The sequence below is a fragment of the Camelus ferus genome, chromosome 5 (genome assembly GCF_009834535.1).
Source record: "Camelus ferus isolate YT-003-E chromosome 5, BCGSAC_Cfer_1.0, whole genome shotgun sequence".
Taxonomy (NCBI): domain Eukaryota; kingdom Metazoa; phylum Chordata; class Mammalia; order Artiodactyla; family Camelidae; genus Camelus; species Camelus ferus.
In genome coordinates, this window is record NC_045700.1 from 37,429,728 (window position 1) to 37,455,590 (window position 25,863).

At 32.5% G+C, this 25,863-nt stretch overlaps 1 protein-coding gene across 1 annotated transcript in view; it reads left to right on the top strand.

Moving 5' to 3' along the window:
- PSMD14 (proteasome 26S subunit, non-ATPase 14) overlaps nt 1-25,863 on the top strand; it is an 85,876-nt gene that overhangs the window by 43,544 nt on the left and 16,469 nt on the right. Inside the window, exons 4-8 of the mRNA XM_006176804.3 lie at nt 2,413-2,484; nt 2,700-2,819; nt 4,930-5,000; nt 5,986-6,136; nt 20,067-20,174. Of these exons, the coding sequence (XP_006176866.1) occupies nt 2,413-2,484; nt 2,700-2,819; nt 4,930-5,000; nt 5,986-6,136; nt 20,067-20,174 (522 nt within the window). The remainder of the gene's footprint in view (nt 1-2,412; nt 2,485-2,699; nt 2,820-4,929; nt 5,001-5,985; nt 6,137-20,066; nt 20,175-25,863) is intronic.

Consider the following 25,863-nt stretch of genomic DNA (forward strand, 5'->3'; position numbering starts at 1 on the left):
TTTTACATGGGCTACTCTTTTTTTTTCTTCTTTTCAGAATGCAGTTCACTGCTCCAGATCCTTCTCTACTTCTTGCCATGCTGTTTTATTGGAAATTTAATCTGACTAGATCAAGAAATAGATTAGTAATGGAGTGAGGGGGGCAATAGGAAATATCACTGGCTACTGTCTCAAAAAACAACACTTACACAATAGAGAAACCTTTGCATGGTTTTCTGTTAGTATGTTTCTAAACCAGAAGACCATATAGCTACTTGCTTATGGCTTGTTTGCTCTCACAGGGTAGCTGGTGGGTCTTTTTTCCTTTCTATTCCATTGGCTTTTGAAGTACCTCAACTTATTCATTCTTTTTTTTCAATCAGTACTTATTCCATTCTTACTATGTGCCAGGCACTTTGCTAGATACTGGTTGTATATGATGAGCAAAACAGTGTTTCTTCTTTCACTGATGGCAGAAATAGTTTCTGGACTTCGTCAGTAATATATTCTGGTGAGGGTGTGATGTTTTATTTCCCTATTTTTTTCCATAGTAAATATTTTCTGGCAAGTTGAGAAAGGTTGTGTTAATAACTATAGCCTAGATACCAGTTTTAAATTCTTTTGTCATATGCATTTTTTAAGTTGCTCTAAGTTAGGAAATAATTTTTATGAATACAATGTTCATTATCCTGACCTTGAAGATTACTTCTCCCAAAACCTCTCATCACAATTAACTTACTAGTGTCTTCTCCTTTTTCCTTAAATTTTCTTAACTTTCTTAGTTAGATGAATAAAATTATCATATCAACAAAATTACCATTTTTATATGATGACTTCAAATATTTTGGAATGATAGCACTTTAGCTTACCTTAGAGTTTTCATTTTGAAAGAGATTCGTATCTATTTGAAAGGCAAGCAGTAAAGCTGCATTAATAGATGAAAATAGATGAAAATTTTGGTTTGTTTGTTTGTTTAATTTGGGGGGAAATAATTAGATTTATTTATTTTTAGAGGAGGTACTGGGGATTGAACCCAGGACCTCATGCATGCTAAGCATGTGCTCTACCACTTGAGCTATACCCTCCCTGCCTAGTTCTTTTTAAAACTTATTATCTGGCATCTATTATTAAAAATAAAAGTTATGGGATTTTGTTTTTCTCACCACTTTGTATATAAGGAAATAGAGGTAATTTTTGTATGTGATTCTTGTATTTGGAGAAAGCTTATTCTAGAACCTCTTATGCTTAATGCTTCCAGTAAATATTATGAGCATTTAAACAAAACCAAAAAAAAAAAAATCACGGAATTTAGCATATAAATAGATAAGAAACTCAAAGTGCACACAGACCTATAAGTGTGAAATGTAATAAATAAAGCAATTGTTTAATTTTAGTATTAAGCAAACCCATCAAAGCGAGATAGAATATTGATTTACAGTTAGATAGCTAATATGTTCATTATGTAATTTGTAATAGTTACTGTTAAGGAAAGAGAACTTTAATCAAAACAGGGCTTGGCAATTATAAGTCATATCTTATTTTAATTTCCGGGCTGCCCAGTATTAAAAACAAGAAGCTTTCTGTGTGCAGTGGTTGGGGCAGAATTATATTTATAAGATTGTAGTCACCTTGAGGGTAAGGACTATATGTAAATTACGTTGGCAGCAAAATGTTATAGTCAAAAGAGATTTGATGCTTTTGATGAAGATAGAATCTTTATGGAGAAACAGTATTTTCTTATGGTGTAATAAGATTTATAGTAATACTTGTTTTAAAGGTAGTTGTTAGGATTTGGAAGTATTTTCATGTTAACTACACCAGTCTCAACCAGTTTGTTCACACCTGGAGCAGTTGTGTGAAATTTGGTGTTGTATGGGGAAGGGAAACAACTGCATCAGGTAAAGTGCAGAGTATGTTGTTCACAGCTCTTTCACCTAGGGATTAGTCTTCTCTTCACTCCACCGACCTCCCCTCCCCACCGCCAGCACCCCCCCGCAAATATACTTCCATATCTACAGAGATCCCATAGCCCTAATCTACATGCTGTCTTTAGCTGAGAGTCAGACTCAGAGAATTTACTGTTTGTGTTGATCCTTCAGTTAATCATACTAGTCCAACAGCAGTTTACATTCACATTGAGGTAAGAAACATGGCTAACTGGTGCATTATAGTTGTTTTGTAGCAGAGGTAGATTAGCATCACTGAAAGATTCCATATCATGTCTGTTGGACACCTGCCTGAGTACTGAGTTAGATCTCCTACAGGTTTGATATTTGCAAGGTTGTTTTGGTTATTTGTGTTATACTTGAATAAAAGAATACTTGACATGTTTTTCTAAAACTTTTGAAAACAATCATGTTTATATAACATACAACTTTAATTTTAAACTTGTAAACTCTGTGTGTTTATAATAATTTACATGCTTGTTTCCAGGGGCCACCTACAGATGCTCCTGCAGTGGACACAGCAGAACAAGTCTATATCTCTTCCCTGGCACTGTTAAAAGTAAGTGTTGAACTTGCTTTAGAGAGCTCTTGCTTTCACTGTATCTTTGACTTTGGAATATTTTTCACCTTAACCTCACACATAAGATACTGTTTTAGGTGCATCTGTAGAATAGTGTTTTACTTCCACTGAAGCACAATTAGGTTATTAATTTTAAAAAATAAAAGTGTCCAAAGATCTCAAAGCTTTGTGTCTATATATCTTCCTCTTTATAGATGTTAAAACATGGTCGTGCTGGAGTTCCAATGGAAGTTATGGGTCTGATGCTTGGAGAATTTGTTGATGATTACACCGTCAGAGTGATTGATGTGTTTGCTATGCCCCAGTCAGGAACAGTGAGTACTTTTATGGTTGCCTACTGCAAGTAGATGTGTTTCTTTTCTCTTTTCTTTTCCTATGCAAAATAACTCTCACCATATTACAACTTTATCTTCCTGATAGGAAAAATTCATCGTAAGATTAATGACAGAAATTTCTAGACTGTTTTGACTTAACTTGTTGATCTTCAAAATGCATCATGAACTCCCTATAGGTCCACTAACTGAGTGATGCATTTAATCCCTTTACCTGTACCTTCAGCTTTAATTAACGTAGCATACTGGATGTATAAGTTAGTTACCTTAAAACAGTAGGATATTAGTTTGATTAGTTTGAATATTTGGTTCAAAAGACTTCAGAGACTCTTAATTGGATTTTTAATTCGTGCGCATTATCTGCTCCTCATGTTTTATTCTCATTGTGTATATACAACATTGTTCTTATTGAGCCTTGTAAAATATCTGGGTTAAAGAAATTGTCATCATAAAGCTGTTTGCTATGTTTGCGGCTCTTTACTATAAGTATACTTTGATAAAGTGGTTACTAGAGAAAAACATTATCTTTTAAATAACACAATGTGTGTATATTCCTACACCTATGTATATATACATGTATATAATAAGCATTTTAACTAGGATCATTGCTACAGAATGCAGTGTATTTGTAAACAATGCAAAATATAGAAAAATACACCAATTTTTCTTCAAGTAGACCAGTTTGTTGAGATAAACTAATTTAGATCTGCTGATTTTGTCCACCTGAGTATTCATTATAATTATTTTGTAGACATGGAGAAATACACTACATATTAACTAAAGATTTAAGTTTAAATCTTAGACTGTTATTACTTGTATCTGTCTTTTCATGTCAGAATATATAAAACATATAATAAAAGTAACTTTTTTCTGTTACATTTGGTCATTATGTGGATATCCATTATAATAAAGGGTTTTTAAGCTTTAATATCATTTATTTCCTTGTAAGTGCTTGTTTGACAATATAAAATAGAAGATTTGATCCCCATGTTCACTCTGTGTAGTAGAATTGGAAAGTTTTCTTCTAACTCAAGAGTTAGCAAACTTTTCTGTAAAGACATATGTCTCTGTCTCATATTCCTGGTTTTTTTTTCCAAACCACCCTTTAAAAATGTAAAAAAAAATTCTTAGCCTGTAGGCAGCAGATTGCATACCCCTGTTCTTGAGGATGCTCTCTCAATTAGAATTCAAAATACTGTTTGTTTTGGTGGGAAGAAGTGCTTATGTTAACTGGTTTGTTTAAGTAGATTAGACTTAAATTCCTGATGTCAGGGGAAAGCCTTGTGGGAGCTATAATGGCAGTGATCTATCACTGGAAAGATGATAAAAGTTTTTCTAATTCTTCCATGTTCTAAAATTTTCTTTTAGTTGAACTAACAAAATAATGCAGCATTTAAAGACTTGGGTACAGGTTGTCTCTAACAGAGAATTTTTTGTGAATGCTTTTATATTTGAAGTAATGTTTAATAGTATGTATTTCCCTCCAATTGCCTAATTTACCGAGTTGTCCTGACTAAAGCACTGAACTTCCTCCTCTTCCAACTCACCCACCCAAAAACCAAACAGAAACAACTCTGGGAAACGGATAAATTATTTTCTTTCTTCAAAGTGTTAACTGGGGGAAGGGGAAAAAAGACTTTAGGCTGTTTATTATAATAGCTGAATTGTTGGAGAACTTTGGATGAGATGGAAAAGACCTAGTACTTTTTAGTTATCAGATGATGACAGTAGGAAGCATGCTTGCCCAGGTAGGTCTACCCAAAAAATACTTGGTTCACTTATTTGGTATTTCTGGTATATGTATATATACAGTCATGACCATAAACTCTTAAAGGATCCTAAAAATTGTTTTAATTTATTAGGTGACAGCTGTTTGGTGCTTGACAATTTTAAAAGTTTTATTGATGTATTGTTTATAATTGAATGACATGAGTGTGTATCAAATATGGGCATCAAAAATTATAAAATTATTTTGGTATCTCAAATGATACCCATCATTTTGGGGGTAGCTTTTTGTTCATTTACAGTGTAATATAATTTTCCCCCATAGTTATTAATATAAGCTAATCATTTGTCTTACTTTCCAAACCAGGGTGTCAGTGTGGAGGCAGTTGATCCAGTGTTCCAAGCCAAAATGTTGGATATGTTGAAGCAAACAGGAAGGTAAGTATTTCAGGTGATCATATAATGGTATAATGGGAAATATTTTTCAAAAATGTATGTCAAAATTTTAGATGTTTATGAACGCTGCTCCCAGAAAAAAAGCCACATAGTTAATGTTGAAGTATCACTATCAGTGTCTTATCTAGTATCTCTTCCATGTATTATCAAAGAAATTTGCCAGTAAGAAAACTGCCTCATGTTAAAATTCTCAACTGTTCCATAGTAACTTTGGACTGTAGCTTCCCTCTGTTTAGCATATGGAGTTACTTTCTAGTCACTTATAATTGAAAGAGCTTGTATGTTCCATGTATTTGAGAATTGCAGCTGAATAAGATTCTGAATATTCAATTACGTTTGTAGGCATATTGAGTTTTAAAGACGGAGAGAGTGGAATCCAAATATTCTTCAAGTTTTTTCCCCCAGATTAGATCTCTTGATAGTTGTCATTCTCTTGCTCAAATTCTTCTACTGTGGAAAAAACTTCAAAATTAATGTTAGCAAAAGGCTCAGCAGCTGAACAGAACAGTGCAAATTGGTTTTTGACTGAGTTCCTAGTTCTACTGCTGGTTTAATTGATATTTAATCCTTTCACAACAGTGGATCCTGGTGTCCATTGTTAAAAATGTACTCTGCCTGGAAAATCCAACTCCCAGAGCTAAGGAGTTAAAGAGTAGATATTTACTTGAATGCTGAAAGGGTAAAAACTGGCTCTGAGAAAGTGTGGTAACAAGGTGAAAAACTGAAAGCCTTATCTACCACTGCTAATGTGCATCTCTTAATGATAACACTCCTTTGTCACACTTACTCATTTCCATGTTTTCTGGATAATACGGTGTATGATTTCAATGTTTCTAATGGTGCTTTTTCACACCTGTGTGTTTTTCATCTCTTCTTAATTTATACCCTGTTAGTGTGTTGTTTCTTTTCCTATCATAAATGTATTACTTGCTCTGTTCTGAACAGCTGAATGCCCTCTTTGTTTCAGGCCTGAGATGGTTGTTGGTTGGTATCACAGTCACCCTGGCTTTGGTTGTTGGCTATCTGGTGTGGATATCAACACTCAGCAGAGCTTTGAAGCCTTGTCGGAGAGAGCTGTGGCAGTGGTTGTGGATCCTATTCAGAGTGTAAAAGGAAAGGTAGAGTAGATTCTATCTTTATTAGCATCTCCTACCACATTCTCTTTATAGATACGTTAAATAAAAATCTATTTTGTTTAAAGTAAGATTTCTTCATTACTAAAAAAAAAACCCTGTCTGTTTACTTAAAAAAACAACCAAACAAAAAACTCTACAAGTCAATAAATGTGTCTCGATATTATTAGCAATTTAAATATTTAGAGATTTGTTTCTACTTTAATCAGCAATTGTCTGATCATAAATGTTTATCTTAAAATTTTTTTTCTTTCATAGAATTAGGAATGTTAAAGCATACTAAAAACTTGCTGTGTACATTTCATTAATATTTTAGTAAACATTACTCCACCTTCCTTTATTCTAAAATGATGAATTTGAAATTGGCACATTATTTAAAAAACCTAGTTAAAGAGCTTTGTTTTATGGATGTTGTGCAGGATATATTCTAGAGTTATATGTTCCAAATATTTTAGACAATGAAAACTTGCCCCATACACTTGGTAACAACCGTTTGCATTTTTGGAGTGAGAACACAGATGAATGATTAGATATGCTAAATGATTCCAAAAAGGGATTAACTTGCAAAGCGTATTGGGTTATAGTTGTTCTTTGTTGAAATCTTTTGTTCTGGTTTAGTTCTTTTTTCTTTCTTTCTTTTCTTTCTTTCTTTCTTTCTTTTCTTTCTTTTTTTTTTTTTTTTTGTTTGTTTGTCCATTCGTTCATTCGTTCGTTCGTTCGTTCTTTTTTTTCTTTCTTTCTTTCTAGCCCCATATGCCATTTTCCTATTTCCTGCCTCATGACAGCAGGGAGCAGCTCTATTATCACCTTCACAGAGCTGTCTGCAAATGTGAGAGGCAATTCGATTTTGCTCAACCACAGGGAGAGTGGATTAGAAAAACTACAGAACATACAGAAATTGGCTAGGTGGTTACTGCTTTAAAATACTGCTGAGGTGTCTTGTTTGAGCATGTACTTCCATTGTAGTGTAGAATAATTGTTAAAATAAAATCACAATACATTTATGGAATCCTTTTTATGCAGCTTTTATAAATAATTTTTAGAGCACTTAAAAATAAATATTAGCTTGCTATGTATCAGACCTGGAATTTGATAGTATTGCAGATTACTTTTACATCTGTTCACCAGCTCAAACAAACTAAATATGGCTGTTAAAACATGGAGTTTTTATCTGTCATGAATTTGAAGTTGGACACTTTTTGACATCATATTATGATGATGAATAAAAATTGAGGTCTTCTCCAAATCATGATCCGATTAGATGTGATTTAGCTTTTCAGAGGCAGAACTAGCTGCAAAAACAATAATAATAGAAAGTGATATACTAGGCAATTCAGAATGGATAACTTCTGAGGCTTGCTTTATACTGATGTTTCAATTTATTTACTTTCTTTTTTATTAAGTGTATGGTTATTTAACTGCTATAAAGGAGTTGAGAATCCTTGACTTTTGTTAGCTTTATGAATTAAAGTACAGTATAATATTTCTTAAGTTTAATTCTTTGATAATTGATACTTTTTAAAAAGTAATCCGTAAGTAACTCATTTAAGTAATAATTATTATTTTAGAAATATAACAGAATTATCTGATTTAGTTCCTCCACCACAGTATTTACAAATAATAATTGGAGCTTAATTTTAAGTATAATTAGAATTCTATCTTGTTTGACTTTTAATGATACTTCACTCATGTGATGGTGGCCACTTTGAAAAGGAAAATATAAATGTAAATACAATGAAAGAAAGCATTTTCAAAACAGAATGTAAATGAATGACTGTGTATTTTGGTTTTGGTTATCTTGTTTATATAGTCTTTGAAATGGCAGTTTTAGTTTCTAGACCTAGTTCAGGTATTATATAACATTGGTGTTTGCATTTGTTTATTTCTAATTAACTATAATTCATATTAAAAGAATGCATTTCATTAAAAAATACACTTATATCACATGACTCTTGTCATATGGTAAAATATATCAAAATATATCAAAAATTACTTTATGAAATCACATGTATCACCATCTAGTTTTATATGTCATGAAAAAATTTAGTATAAATATCCATCATTGATGATTGACATCACTTATTGTGCCTAATATTTAGGTTCATACAATTATATTACCTGAAATAAGGATTCAGTTCTTTATCAATAAAGCAGCTTCATCTATAAGGTATCTGAGTTTGGTTATAATTTACAGTCCTCTCAGTGTCTCAAAACCTTGAATTAAATTAAATGCTAGTAAATCCATGGCCAGAGTGTTCTAGTTAAATTGTTAAACTTAAGAATATAAACTTACAAAACATGAAAAATAGCATGAGACTCTCCCTCCCCCTTCCCTGCACATGATTATCAAAACTATCAAAATATTTAATAAGGCAGTGATTAACTCAAGAGTTTAAAAAATGTTGATCTATATGTAAATGATTTAAGTTGGGTTTCTCTTCTCTTTCCTGTATGTTTTTATATCTTTATTTTAATGAGTCCCAATATTATCTGTTTTTGAGTTATTAGATAAGCATGGATTCTTTCTTCATAATCTCAATTAATTAATAGTGTTTGATTTCCTTTTATAGTGACTTGACTGTATCTTGTATGGAATTATTGCTATATGCCAGGTATTGTGGTGATAGCCGTTTCAACTTGTCTCATTTTTCTCAGTAATTCTGGAAATAGGTTCTATTATCATTCCATTTTATGAATGAAAGGGTGAAAAAACTAGGGTCAAAGAGATTACTTTGCACAAAATCACGCCGTTTATGTATTAAGCAGCAGAACAAGGATACGAATCTCAGTCTATAAAATTTGAGAGCTCAAGCTATTTACTGGCTCTTTTAATATTAGACAGTTGTAAACAATATGATTAGAATAACTCAAGAATGGAAAATGAGTATCAAAGGTCATTGCAGGGCCTTTTCTTAACTTGTATGGATAGGCATCATTCCCCTCAGTGTAAGTTTTCTGAGTTCTCTATCTCTCTATTTTTAGTAGGCATTATATATTAATTGATTTTTCTCATATGGTATTTGTTCTATTAATTTTAAAAAACAGTTTAGACAAATTCTTCCCTGTCAGCTTTTGTAACAGCCCTAAGACCGAACATTGAAACCAACATAAATAATAAAATATACTATATGATAAAGAATCCATATCACTCTATTATGTAATTATGTAAATGTTAGAAATGATAGGTGAAAAATCAATAATACTGTTTGTAATTTAAATAGAGTGTAAGCTCATAGATATCACCAGTGAGCTCTAATCTAAACTTACCATTGAAAATAGTTTTTAAGACTCTGTTTTAGTTTATTTGTAAAAAAACATGTTTTAAAATATTTTAAACTTTGTTCTCAAGTGGCAGCCTCTTGCTTAATGTTTTGCTATCTTGTATATTCAGCCTATGACTGGAATTGATCCAGCAACAAATTTAGAAGTTAATTCAACTTGTAATATGGCTATACTTCTTCCTTAGGGCAAAAAGAACAATTACTTTGTATAGAGTCATAAAACTAGCTAGCATACAATTATTACTGCTTTTGAGAACTAATTTTCTTGTTGGGATTCCTGTCAGTAAAATGCTCAGATGTTACCTACTAACTCCAAACAATCTTTGTGTCTGTTCTCTATTTTGAAAACATTTAAAAAATAACTAAAAACCCTTTAGTCCAAATAAATCTTCACACTGGCTAGATTTTCTTGAAGATTTTTTATTTACTCTGATCAGAAATACTCAATGGACTTCTACAAATGTGATGTTTATCTAGTTTCAGATCACCTCATCAGCAGGTGTTTAAATACATCTCATGTACCTGTATGCTAATGATTTGGGAATACAAAATAAATTTAACATGGTCTTAGTCTCTTTGAGAAAATAAGTCATATACATTTAGTGTCACTAGTGAGCCAGATACCATTCTGCCAATTGTATGCTGATAATCTTACATTGCATAATGATATAATACAGCTTATACTGATACTGCTTTGTTTCTGTAACTAAGTATTAATTAGATTGCTAGCCACAAAGAATTCAACAAATATGTATTTAGAACCTTTTATGTGTCAATATGCAATAAAGTAGTACTTGTATAGCAAACATAGTTAAGTGCAAATTAAATTAGAAGGAGGTAGAAATCGGTGTAGGCTGTACAAAGTAGATGAAGCTTGCGCTAAACTTTAAGCGGTGGGCAGGACATCACTCAGAAAAGAGGAATTTGTACCCTTGGAGAAAAATGTAGAGACAGTACAATTTCAGGTGGTATTTACCTCTTTGTTCATTCTTCTTTCACACCTATTTTAGAATGTAAAGTGAGTAGTTTTGTTCGTTGTTGTTGTTTGTTTTTTAATCAGTGTTTTACCAAAAAGATGGGGCTCTGAAGAGTAAATACAAATACAGGAGGAAAGAATTAAGGGATAAATGTTATAAGAGCTTACCTTTTATTTTCGAATATCTAGAGGGTTATGTCTTTTTCAAGATAAGAGAGAAAATATTTTACTTATCCAAGAAATTTTATATTAGAAAGTTTTAAGATGGTGGAAATTTTGAACTACTCCAATAATAGTTTTATTTTAGCATTTACTTATTATTATTAAAAATGTTATAAAGGCAGGGCATAGAGTAATGAAGAGCACAGGCTTTGGGATCAGGCCTGCTTTAGAATCCAATTTTTATCTTTTCTTTACAGCATGACCTTAAGCAAGTTACCTAATCTTCTTGAGCTTCAGTTTTCTCATCTATAAAACAGATTTTAGTAACCATCTCATAGTATTTATAAATACTATGAAGTGATATATATAATCATTACAGTGCACATGCCATATAGGAGTTGTGTAATAAATGTCACTTCATTATTCTGAAGATTAAAATAATCAATACCAGTAAAATAACTAGCATTTTAGAAAGCAATGAATATTTCTGAAAATTTTGTTAAGAACAAGTCTATGAATTAATTACTAATGTGCTCACTTTGGGGAGGTGAAAGTAATAACTACAGAAGAAATGAAAAGTTTAAAAAAATATTTTGGACATCCTGACTAATCTAAGATACTCTTCTAATTCAGCTGATTTTTTTTTTTTATTGAGCACTTACTGTTTTTCCAACTATTTCTCTAGTGCATGCTGATAAAAAGGAAAATAAATATATTATGTTAAAATTCTGGCCTTTGACATGGTTAATGTGTTTCACTTAAAACCATTTTGTGTTTTATTCATCTATGTGTTGTCTCCCCCACAAGACTGGAACTTCTTTTATAGGAAATATGTTTTCATATCTTGAAACTGATGTAGTGTTTGCAAAAAGTAGTTTTTTTCATAATTGTTTATAAAATAAAATCAAGGAATTCATGTGTCAGTGGTTAACTATTACCAGTTTTGACTTTTAGCATATAAGAAAACTGCAGTTAATTTTGTGTAGTTAAGTAATTTGTATATGTTAGCAGTCATAGAATAATTTATTTAATGAGTAAAATGTCAAATTGACATGGTCAGTGAGCCAGTTTGTTCATAGACATTAGCTTTGATTAATCTGAACCTTGTGTAATCAGAAGTAAAGTTTAACATGTCATTTGTCTTCTAATGGTAGTGGAAGATATTTAGAATATCTGTTATTCATAAGATTTTCTTTTGATCAGTATCCCATGAGGGTCAGTTAGGGCTGAATAGTCCTAATCTCAAATTGTATACACACACAATCTTTTCTTTGCCTAGTTTTCCAGACTGAAAGAGAAAAATAGAAAATAGGACACATAAAAGTTCTATTTCCATTCCTAGTATAGCTCTATGAGCATACTTATCCACCTCTTAGAACAAGTTTAGTTACTATATTATCTTTTGTTTGCTTCCTGGTTTTCATTCTTATTATCAGTTTGAAGTTTTATAACACACTTAGATTTAATCTGTGAGGATGTCAAAGAAAATATTATAGGTGCTAATGTACCTATACTATTCCTGATAGACAGACTTAATAGTTTATAATATTAATTTAGCTGATATAATCAGAGATTGTCAGCTTGGAGTGTTAAAACAAGTTATGTTTAAAAGCCTAAGAAACATAAATCATATACAGAACTAACAATTGTTAATGTAGTTCTTTTTATTTAGAACTTCTATATTATAATTTCTGAGCTAATTTATTATTGTTTGGTACTTGCTATGCATTTGAATGGCATAAATCTACTTCAAATTAGTTTGAATCCAGCTGTTTCTATAAAGATACAGGGAAACCTTTGAAACAATGTCCCATTATCTATAAAAATGTTATTTATGGGCTCTTTTGCTTCTTGAATGCTTTTTCTTTCCCCAATTTAATGATCCCTGGTCATTCATTCAACAGATATTTATTGATCACTACTGTGTGCCAAGCATACACTAGATACACAAGGGAAAGAAGATACTCTGTCCTTAATGCCAGTTTTATACTGGAAAATGGAAACTATGACTTTCTATAAGAGGCTTATCATAGCCCATATATATTAATTGTTTAAGATCATATTGAAATAATTTGACATTAGCCCTTCTTAATTGTGAGGATGTTTCTGTCCCTGGGACTTAGTTTTGGCAGGCTGATGTGTCGTTACCACTGTAATCTTCTGAAGAGGGTAGAATTGATTATGGTGGTAAATTTTCTTCTAAGTTATAGTTGATTATTATTCTAATAATCAGTGATTATTCTTAGAATACTAGTAAGCTTTTTAGTAGATGCCCACTGCCACTTTTTACATTCAGAATAGCTTTACTATATGCAGTTTTTATTCCTGATTAAACATAAGTCAGTGCTTTGTGACGTTTGAGTTTTTCAGTTCAACATTCCTAGAAGAGTGTTTCATGAATTCAGAACTGAGCAGTGATAGGGAAATGGGAAGTATATACTTTGTAAAGCTAGTGATTAGATTTTTATAGATAATGATTGTTTTTGTTTTAAGGAAAAATAAACACAAATAGTAAAACTTTATGTTGAACAGTAACCAAAAATGCTTTCTTGGACCTTTTATTTCAGTAGATGTTTATTCTGCATTGTATTAGGCATCCTAGTTACTCTGCTAGGGAATGGATATTCATTGGTGAGTAAGGCACAAGCCTTGCTGTGAAGTAACTGAATCTAATAGTAGTCTTTTCTTGCTTTTGTGTTAGGATAACTGTTATATCAAGTAGCTTGGTGATGAAGAGTGCTGGCTTTGGCATGCTGTGCATGTACAAATGTAGTGGTATCACTTACTGGTTGTCATCTCATTTAATTTATTCAAGTCCTCTGAGCCATAGTTTCTTTATCCATAAATTGAGAATATTAATACCTGCTTCTTGATTGTTGACAACATAATTTCTATATAATAATTAATAAGCCCAATAAAAAGATGTAAAAGTGATATATAGCAAAGTAATTGACCTTTACATATTTTTCCTACAATAATGACCTTGCCTTTTGAGGGATAGCAGTTTGAAGGGTATATTTTGTGTTTTACTTTGAGGGTGATGTTAAAGCATGAGAAATATATGTAAGTCCCTTATTCCCCTTATCCACCTGCACTACTGCCCTTCTAACATAGGTAAGCCCTGCCCTTTGGTCTCTAGAACCTGTTATCCCTTTACTTTATGTGGACCTGTTATTAAGCATACCAATTGTGTTGCTTTCACTTGTCTGCTAGAAAGGAATCTGAATTCATTTGTTCATTGTATGTAGGCTGGCAGAGTAGCCACCAGATAGAGCTGGTATCAGATCAGTGACCCAGAGATGGTAGTCTCTTCTAGGTCATCAGTAGTCCCTGAGGAGTTCACTTTTTAAGTTTGCTGTTTATTCGTCACCTGTAAGTCTAGAAATACCTGTCATGCAGGAGTATCAAGATTCTAGGCATATTGTCATTTTTAAAAAGAGATAATAATATTCAGTATAACTGTTAAATTTTTTTCTTTATTTTAATTAGGAATTTTCCTAAGGAAGTATGTCTTTAAAGATCTCTCCCTAATTTCCTATTGATGTTTTCATATACCAAATGTCTGTGATACCAGATTTATAATTCTGATTTGGTTTTTGGGGTAGCTTTTTCTAACTTTAACGCGGTATTGCCGTAGCAGCACTCTGGTTAGTTTACTGTGTCAGTTTGGGAGGTCCAAGAAGCAGATGCCAAAATGGGATTAGACATGCAAGAGATTTATTTGGAGAAACACCTGTGAAAGATAAAGGGGAGACTCTTCACACAGCAGTACAGATTTGACCTTGTGGAAGGAGAAAGAGAAGGTAGGATTGGGTAGATAGAGTGTCAGACTGCAGCATATTTCTGAGAAAGTTTCAGCCAGGCTGTTGGGGAGTCCTTGAGACGGTTGTCCTTTAGAAGAAGCCCTTATTTGTCAGGAATGGCTATGTTATAGTATCTCTGCTGTACTCAGTTAATGGCTGGGAGTAAGTAGCCCAAGGGAAGTGTGACATGGGGTGAACCCCTAGAGGATCCAAAGGTGTAGCATCTGGAGTTTGTGAGTCAGCTATGCTCTCTACAGTAGGTTCTGTTGAAAGATCTGAGCTGGGCAGCTCCATGACCACCACAGTTAATAATACTAACATCTATAGTGGCAGGTACATTGATATTATTTTATTTAATCTTATCACCAGCTCTGTGAGGTGTCATTCATGAGCAAATGGAGACATCATCAAGAGGTTAAATAACACTTAACCTTACTTAGGTCACTGAACTAGCAAGTGATAGGACCAGAATTTCAACTTAGGTGAATTCTGACTCCAGAGTGTCTTACGCATTTAAACCACCTATACCATACTGACTACATGCATCACTGTAAAAATTCTGCTAAACTTTATCACCTGACCGTATTCCTTTTTTGAAGTTTCATGGATCTAAAAATGTTTACCTTTTGCCATACTAGTTTCTAGAGATGGATTTTGTTTTTGTTAAAGCATATATGTTCAGAACTTCTGGCTTTACTGTTTGAATTTTGATGCATGTCTTCACTTGTCAAAAAAAGTACATTATGCTAGTTACACTCCTTCCCCCTTTTCTCCCAATATATTGAAGTTGTACTACAGCTCTCTAGCTACAATAAGCAATTCTCCAAGGATGAAGAAATAAAATGTACATACACATAGGAATTTCTTTTCCAGAGCTAAAATTGACATTTTATAAATAATTTCCATGTTGCAAACTTGAGACTAGGAAATCACAGCAATTCAGTGATATGCATTTGGCATGAGTCAGTTTTAGTTCTTAGTGCTTTTCATTGGAAATGGCATAAAAAGTAAGATTTCTTTGAATTTTTTATGTTGTGGGCTTACTAGAGACATAAGATGTTTTTCTCTTATAGATGTCTGGCAGTGCATGGCAGCAGAAGTAACGAAATGGTCACAAACCCCAGCAGTACTTCCCAGGTCACATGCACCCTTAATTTTTAAAGCATCTAGAAACAAACTAAGCAGTTGATAACAGGTCATTTCTAGGTGATAAAGGGTGTTTGATATGGGGTGTTGCTTTTCGTTCCACACCTACCATTTTTATACTCATTTAGAGACTGACTTTATATGATGGTGTGTTTCTGTGTTTTTAAATATGTAACCTGACTGGTAACTGAATTGTAACGCTTTTCTCTTTTCTTGGTATTTGACATAGATTTTGAGGTCTTAATTTTTTTTTTCCAAGCTTTTTTCCCCCTAGCTCATTTAATATATAAACACTTATACCATAGTCATTGATTTCAATACAAGGGCAGTTGGGAATGCCAAAGGCAGCTACTATAAAATAAAATTTAAAAAAAGAGACAGAGAGAAATTATGAATTATAGTATCTACTGCCAGAAGTGTTTGTGCATTTTTCTTTCAAATGCTTTTGTATTAAATTACTTTTACGAGCTTCACTTAAAAAATAACCTCCTTTGAATGTAAAAATTGGGAACTATAGGTTGGTGCTTTAGAAATTTAGTCTTTCAGTAACCAAGCAGTTGATATGAAAACATGAATTTTAAAATAAATAGCATTTGGATAAACTGTACTATATTCATGAAAGAAGCCAAAAAATTATGGATTAAACTGAATTTGAAAATAATTGCAATTTTGGGTCCTAAACCAGATTCATTATTAAAGTGAAATGGTAGGTCTTTGACCCTTGGGTATACTTGAAATAAATATGGAATACAGTATTGTTTTTAAAACTATTTTGCTTTTATAAGCTAAGACAGATGTACAAAAAAGATGCAGTTTTTATTTTGTATTGGCAGCTTCCAAATATTTAGTATCTATTTCCAAGAGTTGCAATTAGTAAAGCAACCATGGTACTGAAATCTGCACATCCCACAAGCTAATTATATTTGCAAGGTCAGAGTGAATACATATTTTCAGAAAAATAAAGGGTTATATAAATATGTGTCTTCTACTTGGCTGTTATATCACAGTTTGTTGATCTGGAGTATAATGTGTACAATTCACAAATTTGTCTGATAACAGAAAGTGGTGTGTGATTGTGTTTATTTTACTAACCAGTATATTCACAGCAATCACTTCCAAATATCTCTCCAGTAAAGATGTGTTAATTACAAAACAGACAAGGTCTTCTATTATATTAAAGCTACTAACAAGAAGACAGCAGGAATCACACATGTAAATAGCATCATCAACCCCTATTTTAGTCCTCTGTTTTGATCTGTGAGTTGCGCATAGACCAAAGGTGCTATTAAAGACTGAGTGTATGAAATAGGCAGCATTATATGAACAAAATTTATTCAACAAGAAAACAGACCTTTAACATGAATTTAACAAGCCTGAGAAATTATAAACTATCATATGCTGCAGATTCATGCAGTGATAATAAACAAAAAAGGAAAGTAAGAGGTTTCCCTCAGCTAGCCAAACTGCTAATGGTTTTGTTATAAGCTGTCTACTGTTGCAGTGACCTCTGAAAAGTCTCAAGGCACTTGTACCAGAAAAAATTAAGTGGTCAGGCCGGTGAATAGAGATTCAATGTGGTGTGTAGGACTGCAGCATGGAAACGAATTATAAAAGTCTAGCTTCATATTCCTGAAAACATTCTTCATACTTTAGCTTGGAAGTTTCTGTTATTGCACATTAGGGAGGTAGTTTTTGTGCAGTTTTTTGGCTAAATTACTTTTTGGATTTATAAGACTTAAGCTGAACTGCTTTAATGTATATATACTTTAAAACAAGCTGTAGAAAATTTGTATAGCTCAAAAAAAAAAAAAAAAGGATTTTCCCCCACCCCCTCCCATACCTTAATTAATCCTTGGGGGTTCTTTGTTCAGTATATTGTATCTGAGATTTCCTTTCTTATCCACTGAGTGACCATTTTGCTGTCATTCTATTGCATCATGCTGTAAATACATAAACATGGAGAAACGCCTTCAGCTTATACACACCTCCAAGTGCTCACTGGGGCTTTTCCTTGAATCTTACTGTGGCATAATTAACACCTTCTTCACCCATTGCTCATTAGTGCACTGGACATTAATGAGTCTATTTTGATAGGTTCTCCAAAGGAGAAACCCACTTATTCTCACAGAGCAAAAAGCAATTATAAAATTGTACAGAAATTAAAATGTAGCCTATATTGCCATATTTATGTTTTTATTGCGTACTAAGTCTAATTTTGGTCTGCAGGTTGTGGAACATGTTAGTTTCCTTAAGACAGTTGCTATAGTGATGGCAGCAAATTCCTTTAATCTTAATGTAAAGTATTCATTTTCTATTGGCTATCATATTGCTACTCAGAAATTGTCAATCTAAGCATGTCATTTCACATGGGCCATCATTTATTAGTTGAACAGTATATTAAATTCTTGAATCTTTGTCTTAATTTTTAATAGAATTCAAAGGTTTTTTATTTCATACTGTTTTTAACTGATTGTGAGATCTGTTTAGCTGGTATTTTCATTTTTTTATGAAGTTTCATAAAAAATAGTCCAGAGAAGTACTACAGAGATTTTTGTGTAAAATAGTTTTGTTTTTCTAGTTTGAAAGCATTCAGTATAAAAAGGCATCTTGTTGTGATATATAATGGAATTTTCATAGATTTGTAGAAGTGGTTTTTTTCTACAAATGATACTGAAATCTTTAAATGGAATCAAAGTATTCTAAAAACAGACCAAAATGATACTTTGCTCTTAAATATTTACTGCTATTGGTTAGGGAGGCACTTCTTAATTTCGTATTTATTTAAGCTGTACATGTATCAAAATGGTCTCTTTTCCCGTCTTTATCCTACATTTTAATTTTATTTTATGTGCTTTTTAGTAGAAAATGTTAGAAAATTTTACTTCATGTTTTTAAAAGTTATTGAAAATATGATAATATCTAATTAAAGCATGTTTGATATTAGTATTTTATTGTTTTGCAGAAAAAATGTGATTAGAAAAAAATTTAAGTATAAGCAAGAAGTGTAAACCTAGGCCATATTTATCTACACATAAATGTGAGAGTGAAGTCTGGATTACAGTTATTGTATAAAAAGAAAAAAGTTTTCATGAACTATTAAATCATGCATGTTCTGGGGATACTTGGTTTTATTTTAAGGCAAGAGGAGTCTTTGGGGAAATTCAGACTGTTAGAAATAAAAGCAAAATTCAAAGTTGATTTTTTTTTTTGGCCTAGTGGAGTAGGCAGAGACCTTAGATTGATTCACTTGTCATAATGCTTTGGCCCAAGTTTGTATTCTTTGGTACTGTTGACCCTTCGTGGTAGCTTTTTAGAAAGGGTAAAGTTTTTTTTTCTTTCTTTAAATCTTGCTCTTTAGCATATAGCATGTAGTAATACTTACTACAGATTTTTCAGACTTGATGACGTTCCAGTTGGCTTAATTTGAAAGTAAATTTTTTTTTAAACTCTTAGTATCTTCAAACAATAATTATACATATGAGAAACAGTCTAGTTGACAATAGTGTTTAAAACAGTGATAAATCTCAGTTGTTTAACACTTTCAAAGGCAAATCTAGAAATAACTATATTATCCTGCTTTAAGATATTTTAATGTGAAGAATGTATTGGGTTTATTCTCTAGGAAATTGATTTAAATTCCCTAAAAGAGGCATCTGTCTTAAGGTCCCCAGTTCTTTACATAAAACATAGCAACATTTAAAAGCTTTAATGAGTCCTTTCAAATCCATAATAATGAACAGAAGAAAGCATTAACATAGTATGTGATTCTTGTTAAAACTCTTAATATGTAAGAGATAGTAGATGATTTATATCATGTAAGAATTTGAAGTTTTTCTGTACTGAAATATTGAATACACATAGCAAAAAGAGGATACTTATTTCTTTACTATCAACTTAGGGCTGTGTCATTCTGTCCCATATTCCTGGCTTAAAAGCATAGATGACCTTGGTTTTCTTGCATTGTGTCTCCTATTCTTGACAGTGGCTTGGATATTTAAGGCCATCAGACAAGGTATAAAGTCTTTTATAGTCACAAGAAGTAAAAGGTATCTGACTAGAAGAGAATACGTGGAGCAAGTGCCTTGCTGGTTGTAATTTTGTTGTCATTTCAAGTACTGAGGTAGTATAATTGATGTGACAGGGCTGGGCTTCAGATGTGGTCCCTTAGCTTGTGCTCACTTTCAGTTTTAGTTTCTCTTTGTCATTCATTTTGATTAGGTAAAATTTAGGTGACAGACATATGCACACCAATGGAGACTGGTGTAAGTTTAGTAATGACGTATTTCAATAATAAAGATGCAAAGTTAGTATTTCCCTTTACTGCTTCATGAAAATTGCAATAATTGGTGTCACCTTACATTACAAGATAGAGGGTGGTGTGCTGATGGCACAGTCAGCAGGAGGTTCTTTTTTTATTAATATTATAATTAAATGATTTTCTGGAAATAGGCCAGAAACAGATGCAAGTTGATCATGCCTTGTCCACTGTTGCTTGGCATCATCACTTGCTTTTAAAAAAGAATTGACCTGACACCTTGTTTTTACAGGTTGTTATTGATGCCTTCAGATTGATCAATGCTAATATGATGGTCTTAGGACATGAACCAAGACAAACAACCTCAAATCTGGGTCACCTAAACAAGCCATCTATCCAGGTAATGCCTATATTTGATACTGTGTTAAAACTGTTTTACATTTTAAAAGCCTGTTATCAATGGACATTTTAAGATCCAATACTTAGCATTTTAATTTGTTTTGCAATTAATTTTTTTTGTGCTTTAAAAGGAGATTATGGGAAAAGTGTTGCAGAAGTTAGATTTGCTTATATATGAGTCAGCTTTTAGTGAAATTTTTAAACTGTCCTAACATAATTTGAGGACACCTCTTTTGGAATTATAGTGGAGCCTTAATCTTGACAGTACCTTACAGCTTTGTATAGTTAACACTGTGGTAAAGGACTGACAGGAGTTTCAGGAGGAGTGTGTTAGGTATCATCATTGATTGGTTAGTAGACCTTTCTCATAGCAGTAAATAGTGGTAAATTGTTGTATACTTTAAGAGGTCCCCAGAAGGAGTCCTTAAATGGTGTTTAAATTTTTCTACCATTTTTTTTGCTTACTCCCTACTTTTAAAACAAATGATATAAAACATGGTTATATATTGCTTTTTATTAGAATCTATATCTTGTTCTTTCTAATGATGGCAACCACTGTTATTGCAGTTATTCAGACACTTAATATCCTCCTGAGTGATTGTTTCCTTTGTGTCATTCACATGCCTCATTGTTTTTACACAAATCTTTATTATCTGCAAAAATTATTTTAAATGTGTTTTTAAATGCACCACAACCTGTGTTTGTATAGTTAATTGCTTCTCTGAAGATTAATTAAAAGGACAGAGATACCATGTTTGGTTAAATAGAACACATAGGACAGAGACATTATAGTAGCTGTTGCTGCTCTCCTTCTGAAACCTTGCTCTGTCATATGATTGTCTTTGGGGAGTTGTGGCTTTGACAGTTAACCATGGTTAAGCTAGGTTACACTTTGATGACTTTATACTTTTAGATGCTTACATTTTCAGCAGACACTCATCTGAAATCATCAAAGTGAAATTTTGTTTTTTAAAGGATTGAGGTGTGTTGCTTTTGAAAAATTTTTTTACAAGTCAGAGAAGACTGCAAAGTATAATGAGTAAGAAGTAAGCTATCAGTGTTTTTGACTGGGTACAGACAAGTCCATGCTTGCTGTTCCAAGAGAATATATTATTGGACCTGTTTAGCCTGTGATAATGACCTTTCATTAAAACCCCTATAGCATCATACTGCTTCATTATTTGTTTTGCAAAAGGTTAAGTAGCATCTCATAGTCTAAGATCATTTTGATTACTGCATGGTATGTTTTTGCCAGAAGTTTTTACTAATTGCATGTCAGCAGCCACCTGTTGCAGATTTCGTCTTTTAAATTTAAACACTGCTTTTTAACCTTAAAAATTGAGTATAATAAAATAATTAAAATGTTTCTTTCTGTATCAGTCCAGTTTGTATTTTTTACCTTATAATCTTGTAATTTAAAATAGACCTTAAGAAGGAGGTTCCAAACCCAAGTTAAAAGGACCTGTGTATATAACAGCTATAGCATCGTTGTTTATTTCATTTTAGTTTGTTTTGCCTTCTAGTTAAAAATCTGTAAATATATTTATTTCACAGTTTGTCTAGCGCCTATCAGTAAGACATCTATCTGGGTGCTTTACAGTTTTAAGACAATTCCAATACTAAAACACTCAAATGGGATCAAGCCAAAAAGTGACAGAACAAAGCTACACCTTAAAACAGTTTTTTAGTTTTTTAAGATAAGCTAGAAGGAATGCAACCCAGAAGAACCTGAAGTGTTAAGATGTGTTAAGAAATTGAATTTTAAGATGTGTTAGCAGGATCTTTACCTCAGGGATTAGAAAGACCATGCCTTTTATTTTAAAGGAAAATCAGTTCATGTTAAGAGAGGTCTTCTTTCTAAACCAAATTATAAGTAGTAGGGATAGAAACCTGACAGGTACCATGAGCACTCATGCTTGGGGTAACTAATGCTTTTCAACACTGATTTTTTTTTTTTTCACTCTTATACTTAAAATACGTTGTGGAAAAATACTAGGATTATATTATAGACTACTATTTAATATATTGAGAAAAGTTCAAAATATGTTAAGAAAAAGATCATAACATAGGATACACAAGTTCTCCTCTTTGAAAACATATCTTCTATAAACTGTGCCTATTATTTACACCAACATGTTAGTATTGATTACCTTTAGGTAGTAGGATTATGGATTTTTTTTTTCTTGTTTTTCGTTCTTCCTATTTCTTAAACTTTCTACAGTGAAATATATTCTACTTTTAGAAAATGTTATGTTTAAAGTACTGATAACAGTGTTGAAGTATTTGCTACAAGACAAAGCTAGTAGACAAGGTTTATATGAACTTTCATCTTTTAAATAAGAGAAGCCATTAATAATCCTCGTAGAGAGGGAAAAGTATAATGCTTATACTACAGACTTTTATTTTAATATATGAGGCTTTTATTACTTTGTACCTGAAACATTTAACCATTATTGTCAAGTGTATAGGATTGAGAGTTAGCAAGCATTTATCTTAGTAGCTACAGATGTTAAACTATTCCACTAAAAATTGTTCAATGACATTTCAGATCCTTAAGGGCCACAGTATATATGAAGACTGGTTGTCAATTGCATGGACATTTAGTGAATGTTAATGCATATATACTAGGGTTGTGAGCCCCTAAGTGTAGCCCTGTGTACAGTTGCATTGTCTAACAGAGTTAAACTATTTGAAAAGCATTGTTTTCAGTAGTTATTAAATAGTTATGAAACAGTTGCACTGGAGGGAACCATTGTGGTCATTTTGTAGGTAAGAAGACATACCCAGAAAGTTTATTATTTGCCTAGGTTATCCAGTGAGTTGATACAGGACCTAATACATAACCAGAGCTATTCTTTTATTCTATACTTGGAATTTTAATTAATTAATTTCAGCATAGATATATGTATACAATTCAAAATTCAGAAGATATGAAAAGGTATTTAGCAAAAACTCTTTTCTTTTGTTATCTGCAACCCAGTTCTCCACTCTAGAGGGAACAAAGCACATGTTTTGTTTCTTTTCAGGGTTATTATATTTATAAATAAAAAGAAAGCTTCATGTTAAAGTATAATTTAATGGATGATACCTAGCACCACATTTGTTTTATCAATTGTAAAACAATTCCAGACAGACAGGTTTATCTTTACATCTAAATAAATACGGCTTTTTAAGAGCATGAAACTTTTTTAACCTATCAAGAATCTATAAATAGGTTATTACATACTTCATAAGCTCTGTGTTTTAAAATATGCCTGCTTTTCCACAGCAGTGAGTGAACAGAAGTATAACTTCTGACCTTTTCTCAGTAGTCTGGGCAGTGCCAATGAAGTATGATTAGGATTGGTTTTAGTTACTTCTAAGTATGTTTTAAGTATTTATTTAGTCGTTTAAGTGGTTAAGAAGCTACTTAAGTTAAAGTATCTTATTTTAGGAACTATTGTCAGCAATCCCTCTACAGAAAATGTGGCTCTACACAGTTTCATCCAACCTGGTAACTGACTGCCTCTCATGAACTGCCTATATTTTTATTCCATAGTTTCTACTATCTTTGCTTATACATCGCTGCAGTTCTAAGTTTATTACTTTTCTTTCTCACTCTTACTTATACTTTAGTGGTTTAGCCAATCTTGAACATTCATTAGGATTAGGTACCTATTTTCCCAAAGATATTTCTAATACTTAAGTTTAATAATTCATATGAGTGAATGAATACAGAATATATCAATAATTCAAATGGTGGTTGATTTTGAAGTTTATTTCACAGTAATGATTATTTGCATACTTTTTAAGAAATTTGTCATACCAACAAAATTATAGAGCTCTACTCTAAGGATTAATTTAAAGAAACATAGAGATAACATCAGTGGATTGTCATAACTCTGCTTTGTCTAGTTCCTCCTTCAAACCATTCTTTATCTAGAATAAATAGCATTTTAGACCGATACAGAGTACCAACCTAGGTAGAACTCCTTGTTTTAAAGGGCGGCAGCCTGCGAACAAAGAAAACAGGGTCAGGATATCCAAGAAGCAAATAAGCTAAGTCCTGTTAGTAAATTCAGAATGTGTTTTCGTAGAAATAGTGCTGGAAAGGGGCTAGCTTCCCAGGTCAGCCACTGAAAGCTTATTTATCCCACAATATATAATGCTGTAGAACAGGGAACCATGCTTTGCAGATTTCAAACAGTCCGTGAATGAGCTTCAGGACAATATCCTGTTTAATGAAGAATTGCCTAAATTTTCCTAAGTTCGTCATATGTTTTTTAAGTATAAATTTACAACTTAAGTATTGATATTTTAAGAAATTTCCTGGTTATATAACTTCTTTATCTGCCTGATATACTATGGCATTTGCTAGTATGTTATGTTTAATTTGCAGTTTGACCCTTTCAGAAAGCTAGTCTCCCCCTTGTAAAGCTAATCTTATATTTGGTCTATGCTGCCACAACTTGTAATTCAATGTCAGCTAGACTGGTTAGTTCAAAAGAATTTATTTTTCACTGAGCTAAATAAAAGATGCTGTGCTTTTTGGGCTCATGGGAAGAGGTCTCTACATGGCCAGTTTATGTGTGATTTGGGATGAATGCGCTGGGGGTACACAGCAGATAAGTAAGTGAATTTGGAAGATGGCTTAAGGATATCATTTGATTTAAATTTTATTTATTTTGTTATTGTCCCTGCTAATCTTTCATGCTGCTCGTGTTAGTTTTACTACTTTTAACTGAATAATGTAATTGAAAATCAAATAGGTAGTGCCTTCAAATTGCAAACGGTGTATTTCAGCAGTACAGTCAGTCTCTGAAATGTGGACTTGTCTGTGGGCTCATCTGGCTGGCCATACCTGTTATTAGCTTTATGTCCACTATGTAGAATTATATAGTTGGAGCACTGCACAAAGGCACTTGGATTAGAGGACAGTTAGCACCTGAAATCTAACCTGAGTTCCACTCTCCAACCGGGCTGTGTCTGCTTAGAGGATTGGGTACCTTTTTCTAATTCTTCTACCCAGAGGATGTAAGATTAAGGGAGGCACTGATTAGTTCTACTTTTTTATCTGCACAGTAGTATAGCATTTCTGTGCACTGAAATTTAATTAATTGCTCTTGATTATTATTGTAATGAATGAGGACTTAATAGATATTGTTAGTACTTTAATGTTGTGTATCAGCTGTTTTATTATAGCGAATGTTAAGAATATAAGAAGGGATTGTTTCAGTACATATCTAAAATGGTTTATTATTTGGTGGAGTGATTTTTGCTAGCAAAGTTTAAAAATAAAGACTATGCTTTGTTTTTGTCCTGGTCCTTAAAGTACAAAGATTTAATCCAAGAATTCCCTAAAATACATTATAGCATAGTATGGTCAAAACAAAACAAAAAAACATGGGCTTTGGAGCCAGAAAGACTTGGGTTCAAATCCCAGCTTTGCCTTTTACTAGGTATAAACTAGTAAAAAATTGAGACTTGTGTCTTATTTCCTCATCTGTCAAAATACAGATGGAACCACCCTACCTTACTGGATTGTTGTGAAGATTAGAAGACTTACTATGTAAAGCACATGCCAGGTGCTCTTTAAATGTTTCCTTCCACTCCTTTTTCTATTTCAACACCTTAAGACTACACTATAAAAATCTCAATTATTAGACAGTGTGGTGGTTGTTTTGTTTATCATTTTAAGATTCCTGAGCTTT